Below are 16,904 nucleotides of genomic sequence, written 5' to 3'. Positions count from 1 at the left end.
TCCCTTCGACCACTTCCATCTCCTAAATATCTCTGCCTAAGCTCATCCCTCCACCCCCACATCTAACTCACCAAACCTCACTCTACCTCTGTGACCTCCCACACAACCCTACTAAATTCTCCTGCATTCATCTCACCCTGCTACTATGCTCTCCCTAACCCTTCCACATCCTCTTTCCCCTCCGCCCCCCTTTTATTCATCTCAAGCCTTTGGATTGAGCAAATGAAGGATAAACTCCCAATTAACACTTCTGGATTTCTTTCCTCCTCCACCCCTCCATTACTCCAGTCAATCTAACTAACAAACTCTCATATCCGCAACTCAAATTAACTCATAATAATACTAAAACTGTACTCCTTATTAAATTATACTAATCCATCACTAATTCTTGTTGGGTACCGGAGTAGCGTGCTACTCATCGAAAAGCGCTTCGACGCCTCGTCAGGGGTAGTAAGCGCTATATAAATACGATTACAATACAATACAATACATGCCTTTACTAGGCATGCCTTTACAATGAAAAATCGTTGTAAAGGCATACGTGGTAAAGGCATGCGTGGAAACAATGTGGTTGTTGTTCCGACTGCGTTGTTCAGGCATGCGTGGTTGCCGCATGCGCGGTTCCATCATACAATCGTTGCTTTGAGCTAGCAATCTGGAAAAGATGTGGGTAAAACCTAGCATAGAGATGAGAAATTCTAGATATTGATTTTTGACACCATTGAAACCTACCCTTGTTTGCATTAGATGCGATAAATAATGACTTGTAATCTCATTTGTCATCCATCGTGCTGAAAGAGTTGTTAAACAGAAAGGCTGCTGTCACAAATAAAGTAACTGTAATATACATAATATGATGCCTTAAGGTCTACACCACAGTAAAAGTATCTCATAACGTAAAAGTTAGATGGAATGTGTATAAATATAATAATGTAAGGCTGAGAAAAAACAAATCTCTTTGAAGATATTTCACACAGATGATCCATACCAGAATGCAAATGCATTTCCAAGTTGTAGAATGAATTCTCACACGAGCACAAGACGAAAATATCGATTATTTAATGTACAGACGTGAAATGAAATGGATACATTTCCTGGATACATTGGCCTCAAGGGGTCTCAATTGTAGGAGACTTTTATTTGTTTCTTATGCATCTGAATGGGCACTGGAAGTGAGCAACCTTAAAACATGTAAGGTTAAGTTTTGTAATATTTGATATGTAGTAAGAGTTTACATTATGGCCACCATTGACATGCAACATACTAATGAAAAAAGTGACGGTTTAGTGTTTGGGGAACGAAAGGGTAGAAATTACATGGCAGTTTAAAAGAAACAAAATAGATACTTTGAAGTTTGCTAGAAACACAGTGCAAGATGGTACTGAAGTGACATACTATGGGGCTGAAGGGATAATCAGTGGTAAATGTTGTTAGGGTGGGGGTAAATATATAGGGCTTTGCACTGAAATGAATAAGCACAAAAGTAGCTTGATTCAATTATGTAATAGCTACATTTTATTTGTTTACGCTACCTCAGATTGCACAACTGTTTTCATAAATAAATAAGGAAGACACTGAGGGGGACATAGCCATGCCATTAGAATGAATGAGATTATGCAGTTATTTAGAAATTGTGAGTATACAACATATATTTTACAGTTAAGATGTATGAGAAAATGATTCTTGGTTTCTCTCGTTTTCAAGTAAAGTTATTTATATTGTTGAAAACATACTCCAGAAGAAGAAACCTGTAAGGCTACAAAATCCATCGAGTTTGTTGTGTTCCTAAAAAGAAAATGCCTAATCAATGAATTTGATTACAAATTGATAGCTAACATACAGAATTTATTGTGAGAAGCTTTTCGGTACAAGGAAGTTAAAATACATGTGGAGCAATGCACAAAGAGATAAAAAGTTTTTGACGCAATAAATGAACTAGTTAAAAAATATCACCTAGGTATGGCTAATTTCCTATGGTACCACTTGTGCATTAGTACCCATCATTATTGCCAAATATGCGACAGTGCTAGGCATCTCCAGAAAGTATGTAATAAGTCCCCTGTGGCATCGTTGAATCGGAGGCAACACCCAGAGCCAGTCAGCCCCATTCTAAACAGCCATGTTCTCGTGGGTTCTGTACGGTGTAGTAACTTAAGTTGTATAAGGCGGAAAAGAGAGGCTACCACTGCTTCTCTGGGAGTGACCACTGCCTCTCTCCAGTCCTCGTCTTCGAGTGACCCCAGGTCACAAGACCACACATCCCTCAAGCTTGTCAATGGATCTTGTTAGTGATGGAACAGTGTCTGGTAGGGAGCCAACAGTTTATGGGCTTTGATGACTGTGAGATAAATGTTCACCTCTAGAAGTGAGTTTGCGAGGATTTCGGCATACGGCGGTAAGTATGGTGTTAGTACATACCAAAGCTGGAGGTTTTGAAAATACTGGGTTGGTATTCTTCCTGCAGCTCCGTAAAGGACTTAATACATCCATTATTTATCACCCCTCCAAGCGGTCACCACCACTCGAGTGGAAGCAATTAGAGATTGTGATAAGTCGCCGCCGTATAGCAAATGTGGGAGACAGTTTGACCCAATTTCCACTCTTCTGCTGCATTGGCTGGGACCCCGAACCTCTCAAACCACCAGTCATTGAGCACCAGGGGATGTGCAGCTCTATAATATAACATCAGATCCACTCTCAGCTATGCCACTCTCAAAGGTAGGTCTACAGCCTTTTTTTAGGTCAATTCAGGGTACGCCCCCACTCCACAGGAGGTCTCTTAGGAGTTCCTTAGCCCTGGTTAAGAAGCCTCTTCCTACCAAGAAGGAGAAATTTTGAAGTTGAAACAAAAGTCTAGGGAGGGAGACCATTTTAAAGTTGGCAAAGCTGCCAAGCGGGGGCAATGGGAGAGAGGTCCAATATTTAGGCCCAGATTTATGAAAAGGGCAGCGCCACTTTTTCTTGCGCCCTTAAGCGCCCCCCCAAACGCCACCATGTGTGTGCTGTATTTAAAATATGGTGCACCATAGTGGTAGTTAGGGGACTAGTGTCATAATTTTTTTATGCTAGTCCAGTGCTTTGCAGGATTAGCATAAAAAATGATGATGCTAATCCTGCAAAGCACCTAGAGGCCCATTGTAACCAACAGGAGCTTCTTTTTAACGCCTGCAGTTAGCAGGCGTTAAAAAATGCAGCAAAAAATGGCACAAAGGAATCTCAGAGTTTCCTTTGTGCCATTTTTACGGCACCCCTAGCGCCAGAATGCCCTCCTTGCATACATTATGCCTGACGCAGGCATAATGTGGTGAAAGGGGGGGGAAAAGTGGCGCAATGCAAGCATTGCATCGCTTTGGAAATATGGCACGGCATTTTTGCCCTTCCAATGCAACATTAGCATCAAAAAAATTACGCTAATGTGGCGTTGGAATGGTGTAGGGCCGCCATAAATCTGGGCCTTAATGTCCCTTGCCAATCCAACCAGCTGAGAGTGAAGGTCGACCTCCTGCGCCAAGGCTCTTTTTCAGTGAATACCCTGCAGCCATTTGAACCCATTCGGGAGCATCAGCCGCTCCGGGGCCCATTGCAATACCACTGGGCATTGGGCATTGGGCAATGGGGTAAATGGAAGAATTAGCCTTATTCATGCGAAGGCCCGAGTAGATCCCAAACATGTTCAGTATATGCAGAGTTCAAGGGCCCGACTCTGTGGGGTTGTCAAAGAACAGCAAGGCATCATCTGCATACAGGGAGGCTGTTGAGGACCATTGAAAGCCTCAGAACAGTCTGTCAACCTTCACCCAACCCGACAAAAGCTCTGTCACCAAGGCAAAAAGTAAGCAGAAAAGCAAGCACCCCTGCTGAGTGCCCCTCACTATCTCGAACAAATGGGACATGGAGCTGCCACCACTCACGTTTGCCCGGAGGTGAGTATATAACAGTCTGATGTAGCTAATTAATTTTGGTCTGTAGTGCAGGCATAATTGTAGGGTGAAGAGAGAGCCCACTGGGTCAAATGCCTTTCGAAAATCAACAATTAGCAAAGCTTAATGACCCAGTAGACTTGCAATCAATTTCACGGTGTGTTGACCGTTCTGATATTACGGCGAGAGGCCCGTCAGGGAATAAACCCAGACTGATCGAGATGAACTAGTTTACCAATCACCCTCGACATATCTATTGGTCAACACTTTGGCCCACACCTTAACCTCTATAATCCCTAATGATATTGGTCTATACTCCTAACACCTTGTACAGCCGCGGGATCACCACTCTGTCTGCTTCTCTGAGGTCTCTGGGAAACCTACCCGCCTTCAGGGCCTTGAGAAAGGTGTGCAGCAGGAGTGGACCCACCTGAGGCCACGTTGGCCTCCAGAATCCCACCGGTAACCCATTTGACTGTGGCGTTTTGCCTGGTAGAGGCTGCGCCAGGAACTTGCTTAACTACTTAAAGGTAATGTCAGTCTCTAGAAGATTCATGTCCGCGAGGTCTAAGTATGTCACTAGGAGGTCTGCAAAAAACTGTCTCAGGCCTGTGCACTTCCCCTTCCAATGGGGACTGTAGAACTGCAGATAGTATGTAGCAATGGCACACTGCCAGGTATATGCAAGCCCTAGTCATTTTCAATATATGATATAGGATCCACTCCAGTGCAGTGTGTGGACCTGCCAAAGTAGGATTTTACTGGCCTTATCTCCCCATTGATATATCGGGCTACGTGTAGCCATCCATGCCTCACGGGTCTCCTGCATATGTTCCTGTCTTAGGAGTGTCTCGGTGTGTAAGGAGTCTCGCAGGATCATCCAATCCTCTGCTGTGGCTATATATTGCTGTTCTAGCTTGACCATGCGGTACTCTAAATCAGATACCTTATGTTGAGTCAGCCCCTCTGGCTTTTGGTATTGCTAATAATCTCTTCTCACAAGGTGGCATTCGAAGACTCACATAGGACATTTGGGGATTCTACCAACCTGCTATTTTCCTTCAAATATCTCTTTTCCATTTGTTGGCAAGGCCTCCTGGAATTCTCCATCCTGTGGGCACCAGTGCCTCATGCGCCTCCCTGCGGCAGGGTGATTGGCGCCCAGGCAAGGCCAAGCAGCACTGTCGAATGATCAGCCAATCCCTGCACCAAAATTTGGATGTTAATATTCTGTGCCTCTCCTGTTTAGGGACAAGGAAGTAGTAGAGGCGGGAGAATGATCTATGCACATTAGAAAAAAGGTGTAGCACTGTAGAAAAAAAGGTGTAGCAGCGATCCACTGACTGATGTGCCCGTCACACATCCATTAGGGACATACTATGTAAAGATGTGGTATTATCGAGTATACCCCTGCCTTGGCCGTAGTGGAGGAGTGGTCCAAGCCATGGTTGTTAACCATGTTAAGATCTTCACACAGTACCCATGTGACCACCGGAAATTCTAGAAGGAGAGAGCTCAATGTCATTGTAAATTCTGATCTTACATAAGGGGGAGCATAAGGCTGTGTACCTCTTTAATCCATCACCACAGACTTCCTCGTTATATCACTCTTGAAGGTTCTTTTTCATCTCTGCTTTCTCCCTTTGTCACTGTTTTACCGTCTTTCTCTTCCTTCTTTACCTCTTTTGGGGTTTTTACCTCTGTCTGTTGAGGAAATATAAGCGCCGGTCCCCAAAAATGAGTGACGGTGGGCCCCACCTGCAATCATTGGCTGTAATTAAGCACTGAATACGACACTACAAATGATACTTATTAACATCGGTGTCCAGTCAGTACTATAATATATCTTTGAAAAAAATAAAGGACCTTTATATAATTGTTAATTGAAATAACAGTTAATTCTGAAGTATCTACAGAAAAGACAAAAGGTACTAGCATCTTATTGGTCCAAGATACAACACCATATGTTAATATAGAGTCTCAATGCAAGGGATAGATTTTTGGCAACATCCTTCTATGGTCAATATTATCCTCCGGCCTGGGTGTGGGTTGACTAATGATCTACAGTAACGCATTGGTCTCTGAACTTTTTAAAGAGCTTTTTTTCAGCAGCGGATTTGGGAGGCTTTTCTTTTCAGCCTTCCCATGAATAAAGCTCATATGATACAGTAGCCACGGTCTATCTGAGCCTTGCCTTACATATACCGACATGCCACTGTTCCTTTTGTGCCTTCGAAAACTGCAATTAATCAACCCCAGTAGTCTCGTTATTATTGTACTTCAATAATAACCAGGTGTAACTTCTATTCTTTAGAAACGTTAAAAGGAAAACACACATTATTACGTATCCTCAAATAACTCTTCAAATAGTCCGATTGTGTGCTCAAAATAAAGTTTGAAATATTTATTTTTGTACCACTGCACTTTACAGAGGTACCAGTTACATGAGCCTCCATACGGATATAGAAGGCACACTTAGATTAAATGTTATTGTGTTCCAGTGTGGGTCAAAGACAAAATAAGCGAAAACACAAACCATATATATATATATATATATATATATATATATATATATATATATATATATATATATGTATATATATATATATATATATATATATATATGTATATATATATATATATATATTTTTTTTTTTACAATTACAGTAAATTGCGCCAATAATTTTTTCTGTATGAGACGGCCATTTCCGCCAACGTGATAAGCAAAAGTCATAGGAATGCCAGACATTTAGGGCCTATTTGAAGGATTGTGGGCAGTGCTTAATTTGTGCCTGTTGTTTCCGGTGCTGAGCACCGGCACTTATTTTTGAGGGCCGGGGCTTATTCTTCAGCCTCAAGCATTTGTTGCGAGCAAAAGACACACATGAGAAAGACGGAGGAAGGGAAAAACGAGAAGTCGCCACAAAGGGAGGACGTAGAAAGCTGCATGAGTGAGCTGAAGGGGCAGCGAGTGGCTGTAGATGGATTGAAGAGGCCCGCGATTACGCAGCCTCAGTATTCCGTGTTCGCACATTTAAATACAACAACCGTGTATTTAAGAGGATGGCTTTGGGCACCGGCACCTTTTTATTTACAAATTAAGCACTGATTGTGGGTTAAGGTTACATCAATCACAATTTTCATACAAGCAGGGAGCTTTGCGACCGGTACGATATTGGTATCATTCAAATGTTTTTCATGTATTTACACATACCTAGTTCTGATAGGCTGACTCGTGTGCAGGCTGCCCTGCAGCTTGGATTTCTGTTCCCTCAACTCCAGTATCAGATAGCATTTCAATTATGCATGCCTGGGACACAACTCTTCTTTTGCGCACCTAAATTCGCTTGCAAACTCTGGCGCGCGCAGAAGAAATGTAGGTGTCCTTTTCACCTTTCGATCTGTGCATTATTGTGCCACTGCCTCACCAGATGAACTTCAAATGCGAACACTGAACGCACAATGTCTCTGAAGGTGTTGTCACACGGCGATCTGAAGACAACTTCGTCGACCACTAAATCGTCCTTGTTGGAGAATGGCCCGACATGCAAGTGCTTGTCCGTCAGTAACGTCAACGGACTTACCCAGTCCCAGAACGGCAAACTGAGTCCTGAAGAGTCTGTCTTTGTGAAAATGAGTTCTTCCGCCGCGTCTTCCGGTTACGGTGGCCTTCAACGCAGAGGGTTCCGGGCCGTCCATATGGTTCGTCCAAGTAGCGCTACTACCCAGGGAGGAGCCGTGATCCAGCTCAGCCGACTTCAAGGAGAGCTTGTGCGGAAGAGAAAGGTTAGTGCTTAGTTCTGGTTATCATTTAATTTGTACAGCAAGAAGACTCACCCAGTCTGCTTCAGGTAAATCAGCACAGTCCTGTGTGACTTCCCTCCACGAGCGCACTGACAAAAGCACTGTGCTCCTGTGCTGACCAGATGGTGTTTGTGAGGTGCAGAACACACTAGCTCGTATAAGATAAATGCAGATTTCACACAACAACGCAATTGTTATTGCTAATTGTGCAGGAATATACTTGTGCATAAACTTGATAAGAACCAACGAACGCAGTAGTATACCTGTCCATACGTTCAAGACTCGAGTTTGCACTGGCAGAGCGTCTTGTCTATTGCATTATTCAGATGCCGTTTACTCATCTATTATTTAATTCCTTGCGAACTGATGCGCCTTTCAGTCTCTTTTAAAATTAAAAAGTCTGCATTATGGACAAATTGCAAGTTATGCGGGGCAGAAGCAAAGATTGTCTGAATATCTAGAAAATGTGGATATTTTGCTTCCATTCAGATTACATAGCACATTTCTTTACATACACAGTGAAACTATTACTTCCAACGTGAATTAGCCGTACTAGAAATGAAGACTAAAATGTTCCACTTCCGGTGGTTGATTAGAAGTTCCTTGTTCATTTGAAGCATACAAAAGGAGACGATATTAACAGTAAGTCATTGCTTGATGTGGCGATCGGTATTTATAACTTTGCTTACAGAAAGATAAGTCTACGCACAGTGGGTCGTTACTAGCAATACAACAGTCATATAATTTATCGTGAGTATAAGCAATCTTGAATGAGGAATGAGTTAATGCCCAACGTTTCAGGCACTACTAAACCCAATGCACCCGTTGCCACTTGGTCGAGGGGAAATGCAACCCAGGGTACGAAGCATGAAGACGTTAAAGGACAACAAGGGGTTTTGTGCCTTTTAGAAAAGGGGCGGATCTCTATCTTTCGAAACAGTTGACAAAGACCACCTGATAAATGACCTCGTAATCGAGAGAAAGAGAATCCCAGGCTCTCTTAAGTGCACTTAAGTAGTATTAGACTTCCGTTAGTTTTGCACTGAAGATTGTGGTGCTTGGCTGCTCGTGAGAGACCAGTATTGGACATTTGACTAGTCTCCATGGATTAAAAATTAATCTACGTTCTGCTTGTAATGCGCCCCGCAACTCGATCTGTCTTCTGTTGGAACCAATGGTTATGCATGAAAGCAAGGCTGTAAGGCTTCCTTTTTATAAGGACTACATGGATGCCCACTACCACTGGGCACTTGAGATGTGTACAGTACCAGCAAGTTGGCACCAACGTGACATTCTACTTTTTACATATATGGCAGGCATGATGATGCGTCACTCTGGCGCCTTTTACATTGGTCATGAGGGGTGTACTTTATCCATTGACTTCTCCTAACTCCTCTTTATTGATCAAATCCTTTTACAATTTGGCTTCAGATATTAAGTTCCAATTGACTGATAGCTATTAGGTGACTGATGACTATTAGGTGACTGATGGCCTGTAATCCCTTTTACTCAACTCATCCCAACTAAAAATCATCTATTGTCAGGTCACCCTCAACCCATATTTATCTTCCTTTCTTCCATTCATCTCCTTTGTCCGAAACACATTTGCTCACTTGCCTTTTATCAGAAATCTGAATTGCTTTTTTATAATAGACTTTTCTACACTCCTGTATGCCTTTACAAACTCAAAGTTACACACAAAACGACAATTGTTGGCACTGCCACACTCAGCAGGGTACTGACTTTCACATGTTTTTTTTTTGTCCATCCCTATCTACTTTTTGGTCCTTAGTATGGTCTCGCATTTCAGCAATGGCTCAGATCTCCTTAACAATATCATATGAATTATTGTTTTTGGGTGGCATACACGAAATTTGGAGTTCATTCAAGCCTCTTGGAAAACTGGTGGACCTCTTGCTTTCTATTGCAATCTCTATTATTACTTCTAACTGGAAATCTTTGGAGAACATTACTCTCAGGCAGTAGTGGAATTCTGTATGTTATCATCATAGACTTGACAGATACAAGCTTGATTCAACAGGAACTTTCTTCAAACATCATCAGCTGTGGTTGCCATTAAGTAACTAGCTCTCACGCACTGCGAAGGAAATTGATTTTTCTCCTCCTTTTTAACAATGTCAATATATTTCCTGTTTTTCTTCTTATATATACATATTTAATCTCACTTTAGCTGTAACTATTGTCTATTACCTCTTTCTCCACATGGCTATCACTTGATTCCCTTTTCTATTCCTATAGCCCTTCTCCCTCTCCCTTTCTTTTATTCTTTCTTTATTCAAACTTGGAGTCTTTGATACTATCTTGCTGTATATGCCTAATTCATTTACATGTTTAATATGAATTTATAAGTACAATATTCTTTATTCATATATATGTATATCCTCAACTGCATATCTCTGTTCTGGCAATGTTAAGTTGATGTTGTTGTATTTGACTCAATAAAAGACGTCTTTAAAAAAAAAAAGAAATCTGGATTGCTGGATTATACAAAAATATACTTAAGGGGCATGGCCAACCACCGTTCAAGGTGGCCGCACTCTAACGCAGCTCCCGCTCTTCGTTCGCCTTATCCCCTTAATATCCATGCATCTGTCCTGGAGCTCTGTGAACTCAGCGACTGAGCCCCATACAGCCTAGGGAACGTGCTGGGCCATCTCTTGATTGAACATTGCTCTCTTGAGGAAGACCGGAAAAAGGCATGTGCAGGGAGTGCGGTCCCAGCCTTGCGTATGGCCCTGACTGCAGCCACGGCGGCTGGGAGAAGGCTGCCCCACTATTTCTCCGATGATTGACGTTTGCAGGTGATGCCTGCGGCGATTGACTGCCGTCTCAGGTAGGAGCCGCTGTGGCCCTGGTGATGGCCTGAAACCCTGGAGCACTTCAGCGCGAGCACACCCCTGTGCCAAGGGAGTCACTCAAGCCGTCGGGGTCGGCTGCGGCAATGAACGCTGTCTAGTGGACTGATTCCCCCCCTTGTTCTCTTGGCTCGCGCCAGCTGGGGCATGAGCAGGGCCTGTGTGTCCAGTGCCGCTGGCAGAGTCAGTCTATTGCTTTCCAGCAGCGACTGGTGGCCCACATGTGGAGGAGCTGCGGGCAGCATTGAAGCAGAAGCTGTCGTGAGTGCTGTTGGGTGCACTCTATACTGTACTGTACTGAAGAGGCCCAGACTGTCTAATCCAGGCCTCCAGCAGCAATCCTGCCCATATGGCTGACCAGGCCTGCACTGTAAAATGCCTATTTACTAGATTGCTTCCTACTTTACCCCTTCTACAGCCTCGGACTGGGAGACTGTAAAAGGTGAAACACGTATTGTGTGGGACCTGCCATTTCTCTGCTTTGCTCTGGCTGTGCCCTGCAAATTTCTTGGACATTGTACTGTTTGTGGTTCAATACCACTGGCTCAACCATCCCCAGAGGCGGAATAGCTCACACAGGCCAGAATTGACTCAGTCACAATGGAAGTCACCCTGGTGGGAGGTGACCTGCGCATAATGGGAACTTGTAGGAAGGAAGTGGAAGACTCTCCTGCCACCCTCAAGGTTGATGCGGCAAAGCTGAGGACTCAAGCTGGCGAGCTGCAGGCCAGGGCCAAGGCTGTGCAGGCTAGATGGGAGTACTATGAAGGCCAGTCAAGTCTCACCAATATTCATATTACTGGAGTGCCTGACTGCTCGGAGGGGCTAGTGGTAGACTTGTTTATTGAGGACCTCACCCTGAAACATCTGCAACCACTCAGCCTCTCCAAATACTTCTTGGTGGAGGAAGCACATCATGTCCCCGGAGTGCCTCCACATCCAGGGGCACACCATCCTCCGATCATAGCCAGAATCTTTAATTTCCGAGACCGCAACATTATTTTACAGACAACACACACCGCCCCTCCAGTCACCTGGGAACCCCTGGACTCGGTGCACACTATGAGCCATATGTACAAACACATTTTCCCATAGACAGAGAATGAGTAAAAACCCTTTGATACATCTGGCCCTATATCTCATTTTGATATAGTATATACAGAGCCAGCTTCCTACACATACTCTTTAAGCCTGTTAACAAATGTATAGTTACTCATGGTTCAGTATATATATATATATATATATATATATATATATATATATATATATATATGTGCATGTGTGTGTGTGCATGTGTGTATGTATATATGTGCGTGTGTGTGTGCATACATATATATGTCTATATTATTCTATGCTTAACATATTCATAGGTCATTGCATAGCTCTTAGATAAGTTGTTATATTAGATACTTAGGAATCCCCGCTTACGTTTTATTTCACAGTGATCAAATGTTTTATTATCATAAGCATTTTGCTATTCAAAAATTGAAGAAAACTAAATGAATGTTAGAAAAGTATACTTAGTAATTAACTTCAAATATAACAAATCTTGAAAGTCTGTGTTTATACAATACTACTTTTCTTCTCATATTATTATAACCATTATTATATATCTTGCACATATATTGCCTTACTATGTATTTACATATCTATTTATGTATACTCTAGTCCTACTGTACCAGAGAAAAATTAAATAAAAATAAATAAAATAAAATCCATAAATAAAATTCAAATGATAAATAATTAAATTAAATTTAAAAATAATAAATACATAAATAAATAAATTAAAAAAAAATATATATATATATATATATATACATATATAGATATATAAATAAAATAATAAATAAATATAAATAATATAAATGTACTCTCTCGTAAGCTTTACTGTCTCCCCATCACCCTTTGTCTCTATCAATCTATCCTCCAGCCCCACTCTGACTCATCCCAAACCCATTCTGCTACTTTCATCTCCAAAATAAACCTGCATAAGCTCTTCCCTCCTCTACTGCATCTAGCTCACCGCAAACCTCAGTTTACTACCATGATCTCCCAAACAACCAAACGAAATTCTCCTTCATTTATCTCACCTTAACCTATCCAAAACCCCTCCTGCTACTATGATCTCCCTAACCCTTTCCACAGACTCTTCCCTCCTCCATCTCACCTTTACTCATCCCAAGCCTCATCCTTTTACTATAAACTCCAAAATAACAGTTCTGGATTCTTCCCTCCTCTATCCCTCCATTACTCTAGTCAATTCACGTAACAAACTCACATATCCTCTGCTCAAATTAACTCATAATAATATGAATACTGTACTCATATTTCCCTATACTAATCCAGCCTTAATTCCTCTTGGGTTCCAGAGTAGCGTGCTACTCGCCGAAAAGCGTTTCGACGCCTCGTCAGGGGTAGTAAGCGCTATATAAATACAATTACAATCTCCACACTGTTCCCAAGCCCCCACTTCTCAAAATATTCCTATTTCTCTCTCACCTTCCTTTTCCACTTTCTTGAAATGCCCTTCGGCTGAACTTTGTGTACCTCCCTGCTGTTAAAATCATTCTCAAAATTCACTTTTTGAACAAAGTCACACATGCTCTAACATGCTTCATTCAGTGCTTCCACAGACAGGATAAAACCATCCGAGGATTAGTGGCAATCCCAGTAGTTTAATAATTTCAGATCATTCCAGCTGCACACATTTCTCTAAATACAGTTTGAATTTGTGTGACAAAGCAGAATACAATTATTCCTAGTTGAAGTGCTTTTCAATCCAGTTTAAAAGCTTGTGATGTTGCACTAGCACAGCCTTTATCTGCTTTCAAAGCTAATAATTTTAGGATTTTGCAGCCAATACTTGTTTCACCCAATAAGCAGAAGAGAGTCCTGGAGCTTTTTCAAGGCTCAACTGGTTTGTAGTTTGTGCAGAATTTGAGAGTCACTATGCTTTAGATCGGGCTTCTTTAGGGAGGCTGGCTCTAACTGGCGTAGTGGTTCCCTTAAAGTAGATCTGGGAGCTGTAGTTATGTCTTATTACTATGGTGGTCCCTTTATAGTGAGGCAGGAGTTGCTAGTTATGCTGTAATAGGCGATTACTGCATGGTGCTGGCTAGAATCAGCGGGTATGCAGGATGTTCTGAAGTGGATTTGGAACAAGAGGGAGGTATAGTCCAGAGCTGGCATGGTCACAGGAAGCTGGACATCAGTGGGATGAAGGCCACAGACCAGAAGGGACACTTTTGAATTTCATGGACATTGACATTCAGGTGAATAAACACCTAACTAGAGACGAAACAAAATTCACACAGTTTATGGTGTGAGTGGAATTGAGTTGGATAATATCAATGTATGTTTTTTATAACCATTATCACCTAGAATAAAGTGCAGCACGCATCTCTAAGTGTTTCTTGGCGCTTGGCACTTTTCCATCGCACTGCAGAGCTCTGGTGATAAGGCATGCATGAACAGTAAACTACTGTAGAGAACTCTCCGGAAGTTCATTTGATTGCAATCATGGCAGGGCAGAGAGTAAATATGGGCCACAGAGGATGGAAGGGAAACCGGGTAAAAGAAGAAAAGACACCCGGCTGCAGCTAATGGCAACAGGGAAACGTGAAAGAGAAACTCAGAATCAGAGATGGAAAGAAAAGACGCAGGAGGACGGTAAACGCATACAATCTAACTATGAAAATGTGGCACTGAGAACCATCGTCAGTTATGTGCCCTTGTCCTCGAGTTCAGTAACAAGATCTCAGTCTGTGGGGTGGCTCGACAATGACTAGCTTTAATTAGAAGCCGTAATGCCTGGCCCCATGCTGTCATCGGCTAACAGGCAGAGAGCACGTGTGAACTGTGGAGAAGGGTATCAGTATTTCTTATCACTAATCACTTCAACCACTCTAATTCCTTTGGCCTGGCTTCAAAAAACGCTGCTTCACATTTAGTGGTGAGTAGCATTCACGTTTATTTTGATTTTGCCTATAAAGCGCATACTGCAAAACTGCATTTCTTTTAAGAGCCAAATAATTGAGTAGCAGTGCAGACTGATACAGATGGCAGATACGACTTTAGTAGATGCCAGGGGCACGACTGAGAGAAAAGGCATATTTCACACAGCTAAGTTACATGTTACAAATTCACATATCGCATACAGGGCGCATAGTTACAAAGGTTCCACCGTAGGTACGTAGTCAAATAATGAGGTCCCATTATTGTATGTATGAATGAATGTGGTATTTGTATAGAGTGAACCTCACCAAAAGGCATAAGAGTCGCATTCGGTCATCGAGTGACTGGAGAGACAGATGGGTTCTAGGAGCGGAAGTGAACTGTACCTTGGACATGATGTAGAGTTCTTTAAAGGGACGTCTCTTCGGCTCTTTCCTAAAGCAGAGCAGGTTTGAGGCCATAGCTAGAGAAAGCCCTTTTCCTTTCTTTTCCTTTTTGCACTTCTTTGCCTCCAGTTTGAGCATGTCCTGGTTGCTGGCGTGCTGAGAAACATAGCTGGGCAGTCATGGTTACAATGATTGCACCAGAGAGTATTTGCATGATCCGAAGTACAGTATACAGACAAGACACAACAAATATAAACATTATAAACTAAACAGTATATAGGCAAGGAATAATTGACGGGAAACGAGAGGGAGAAATGGAGGGTATAGAATTGCTAGATTCATGGACTTGGAACATGCAAGTCTCAGATCTTGACCTGGACTGCATCAGTGACTGGAAGAGCGGATTTGTCTGGACAGGATGTTCCTAAAGGGGAGGGCGCAGAATACAGAAAAACGTTGGTTACCTCTGTGTCTCCATGCTCTAATTGGGATGATCAGGAGACAGACTGCTGATCCCTGGTTGCATGTAGGGAGAGGGAGATATGTTACACTTTGATCTTTAAAGTGTGTGGATGTATTTCTAGCATTGTCCACTAAGAGAACTTGTAAAATATACAAGGTTATATGATTTTTCTTGGGCTCGATATATCACTTGAAGGTATAGGTAAGGACCATTTTTTACAAGTGCCTCCTGGAAGTTAAAATTATTGTAAGTTTTCAGTGGCAGCTGTAATACAGCTCTGTTGTGAAACGTTGGAATTTATTATTTTACTTCAAACTTCATATTAAAAAGAGAGGTAAATGATTTCCCCTGAGTACTCTGGCTAACAGAGATAAGTCCATGCTAAAAAAATGGAATATATTTTCCTTGGGCCACTTGGGGTTTTAACAGAACAATAACAGCTGTTTTTTTAGATTGGGACAACGCCAGATGGCAGGTCTGAATTAAGAAGTGGTGAAAAATCCCCAGTATTCATGTTACTAGATATTACTAGGTTTCTGTTTGAGAAGAGGTAAAAATGTAATTTTGATTTTCCCAATATCGTTTCACTCCACTTCAGAAATATATGCTATGCTCTAAAAAAGTGAAAGTCACGTGACAACCTTGCTCACTGTACAGACTACACACAACACGTTTTCCTTGAGTTTTTCCAAGATTTCTGGACTTTCTAGGAACCCGCCCTACTCTTGTAAACAGCTACGGCACCCCAAAAGAAATGAATGCTCAAATGCTTATCACTGTAGTCTCCACAATAAGTAACTTGATTGGGTGCAGGTGGTGCACTGCCTCATGCGTCCAGCTATCTTGTGATCCTTGAATTATGTCTCTCCCACTCACCTCTGACATCATGCCATGGGAATTATACTATGCAATGTTGCAAAACCTGCCAAAATCCACGGCATGAGTCATGCTAAGTAAAATGATGCAATTTAATGCTCGGACAACCACCCTATTAGTCATATGTGGATGTAGCAAATGTAAATTTGTGTCAGTACATCCAGCATATTTGGTCCTCAGTGCTTAACGTCATGCTTTTCCGGGTGCCTCATACAAATCAGACAGATGCCTGACTTATCAAGATTAATTGTCTCCTTGAATCCATACAAAAAGTAGTCCTGCAGCTGCAAGCATTTAAAAAAGAACTGATGAGGAAGCTCGTATAATGACTGCAGACAGGCAAATGAGCAAAATCCAACACTATCGTATAGCTTTCCAAGACTCAACACCCCCAGCCTTGCCCAAGCTTTACCCATTGGGTCATGGAATATCTCAGGAAATGCTGGATTTCCCCAAAGTGGCATATATGCATGTAAGGTGGCAAATGAGTATTTAGTGCAGATCTCTCGCCATATGCGAGCAAGGTCCCTAATGACTTTAAATCTTACTCATTTGAAGTAGTTGGGATCATTGAGCCTATGAAGGGGGGGAGCTGATGTTCGCCCCTAAAGCCAATTGATACCTT

General features: G+C 42.2%; 1 protein-coding gene across 3 annotated transcripts in view; it reads left to right on the top strand.

Moving 5' to 3' along the window:
• Positions 1–7,233: 7,233 nt before the first annotated feature.
• The window catches only part of LOC138284614 (golgin subfamily A member 6-like protein 7), a 190,326-nt gene continuing 180,655 nt past the window's right edge, over positions 7,234–16,904 (top strand). For all 3 annotated transcript variants that reach the window (XM_069223612.1, XM_069223611.1, XM_069223610.1), the window contains exon 1: positions 7,234–7,706. In XM_069223612.1, coding sequence (XP_069079713.1) covers positions 7,383–7,706 — 324 coding nt within the window. In that variant the 5' untranslated portion in view covers positions 7,234–7,382. The remainder of the gene's footprint in view (positions 7,707–16,904) is intronic.

Source organism: Pleurodeles waltl, chromosome 3_1, assembly GCF_031143425.1.
Source record: "Pleurodeles waltl isolate 20211129_DDA chromosome 3_1, aPleWal1.hap1.20221129, whole genome shotgun sequence".
NCBI classification, from domain to species: domain Eukaryota; kingdom Metazoa; phylum Chordata; class Amphibia; order Caudata; family Salamandridae; genus Pleurodeles; species Pleurodeles waltl.
This window is presented reverse-complemented; position numbering and strand designations above follow the sequence as displayed.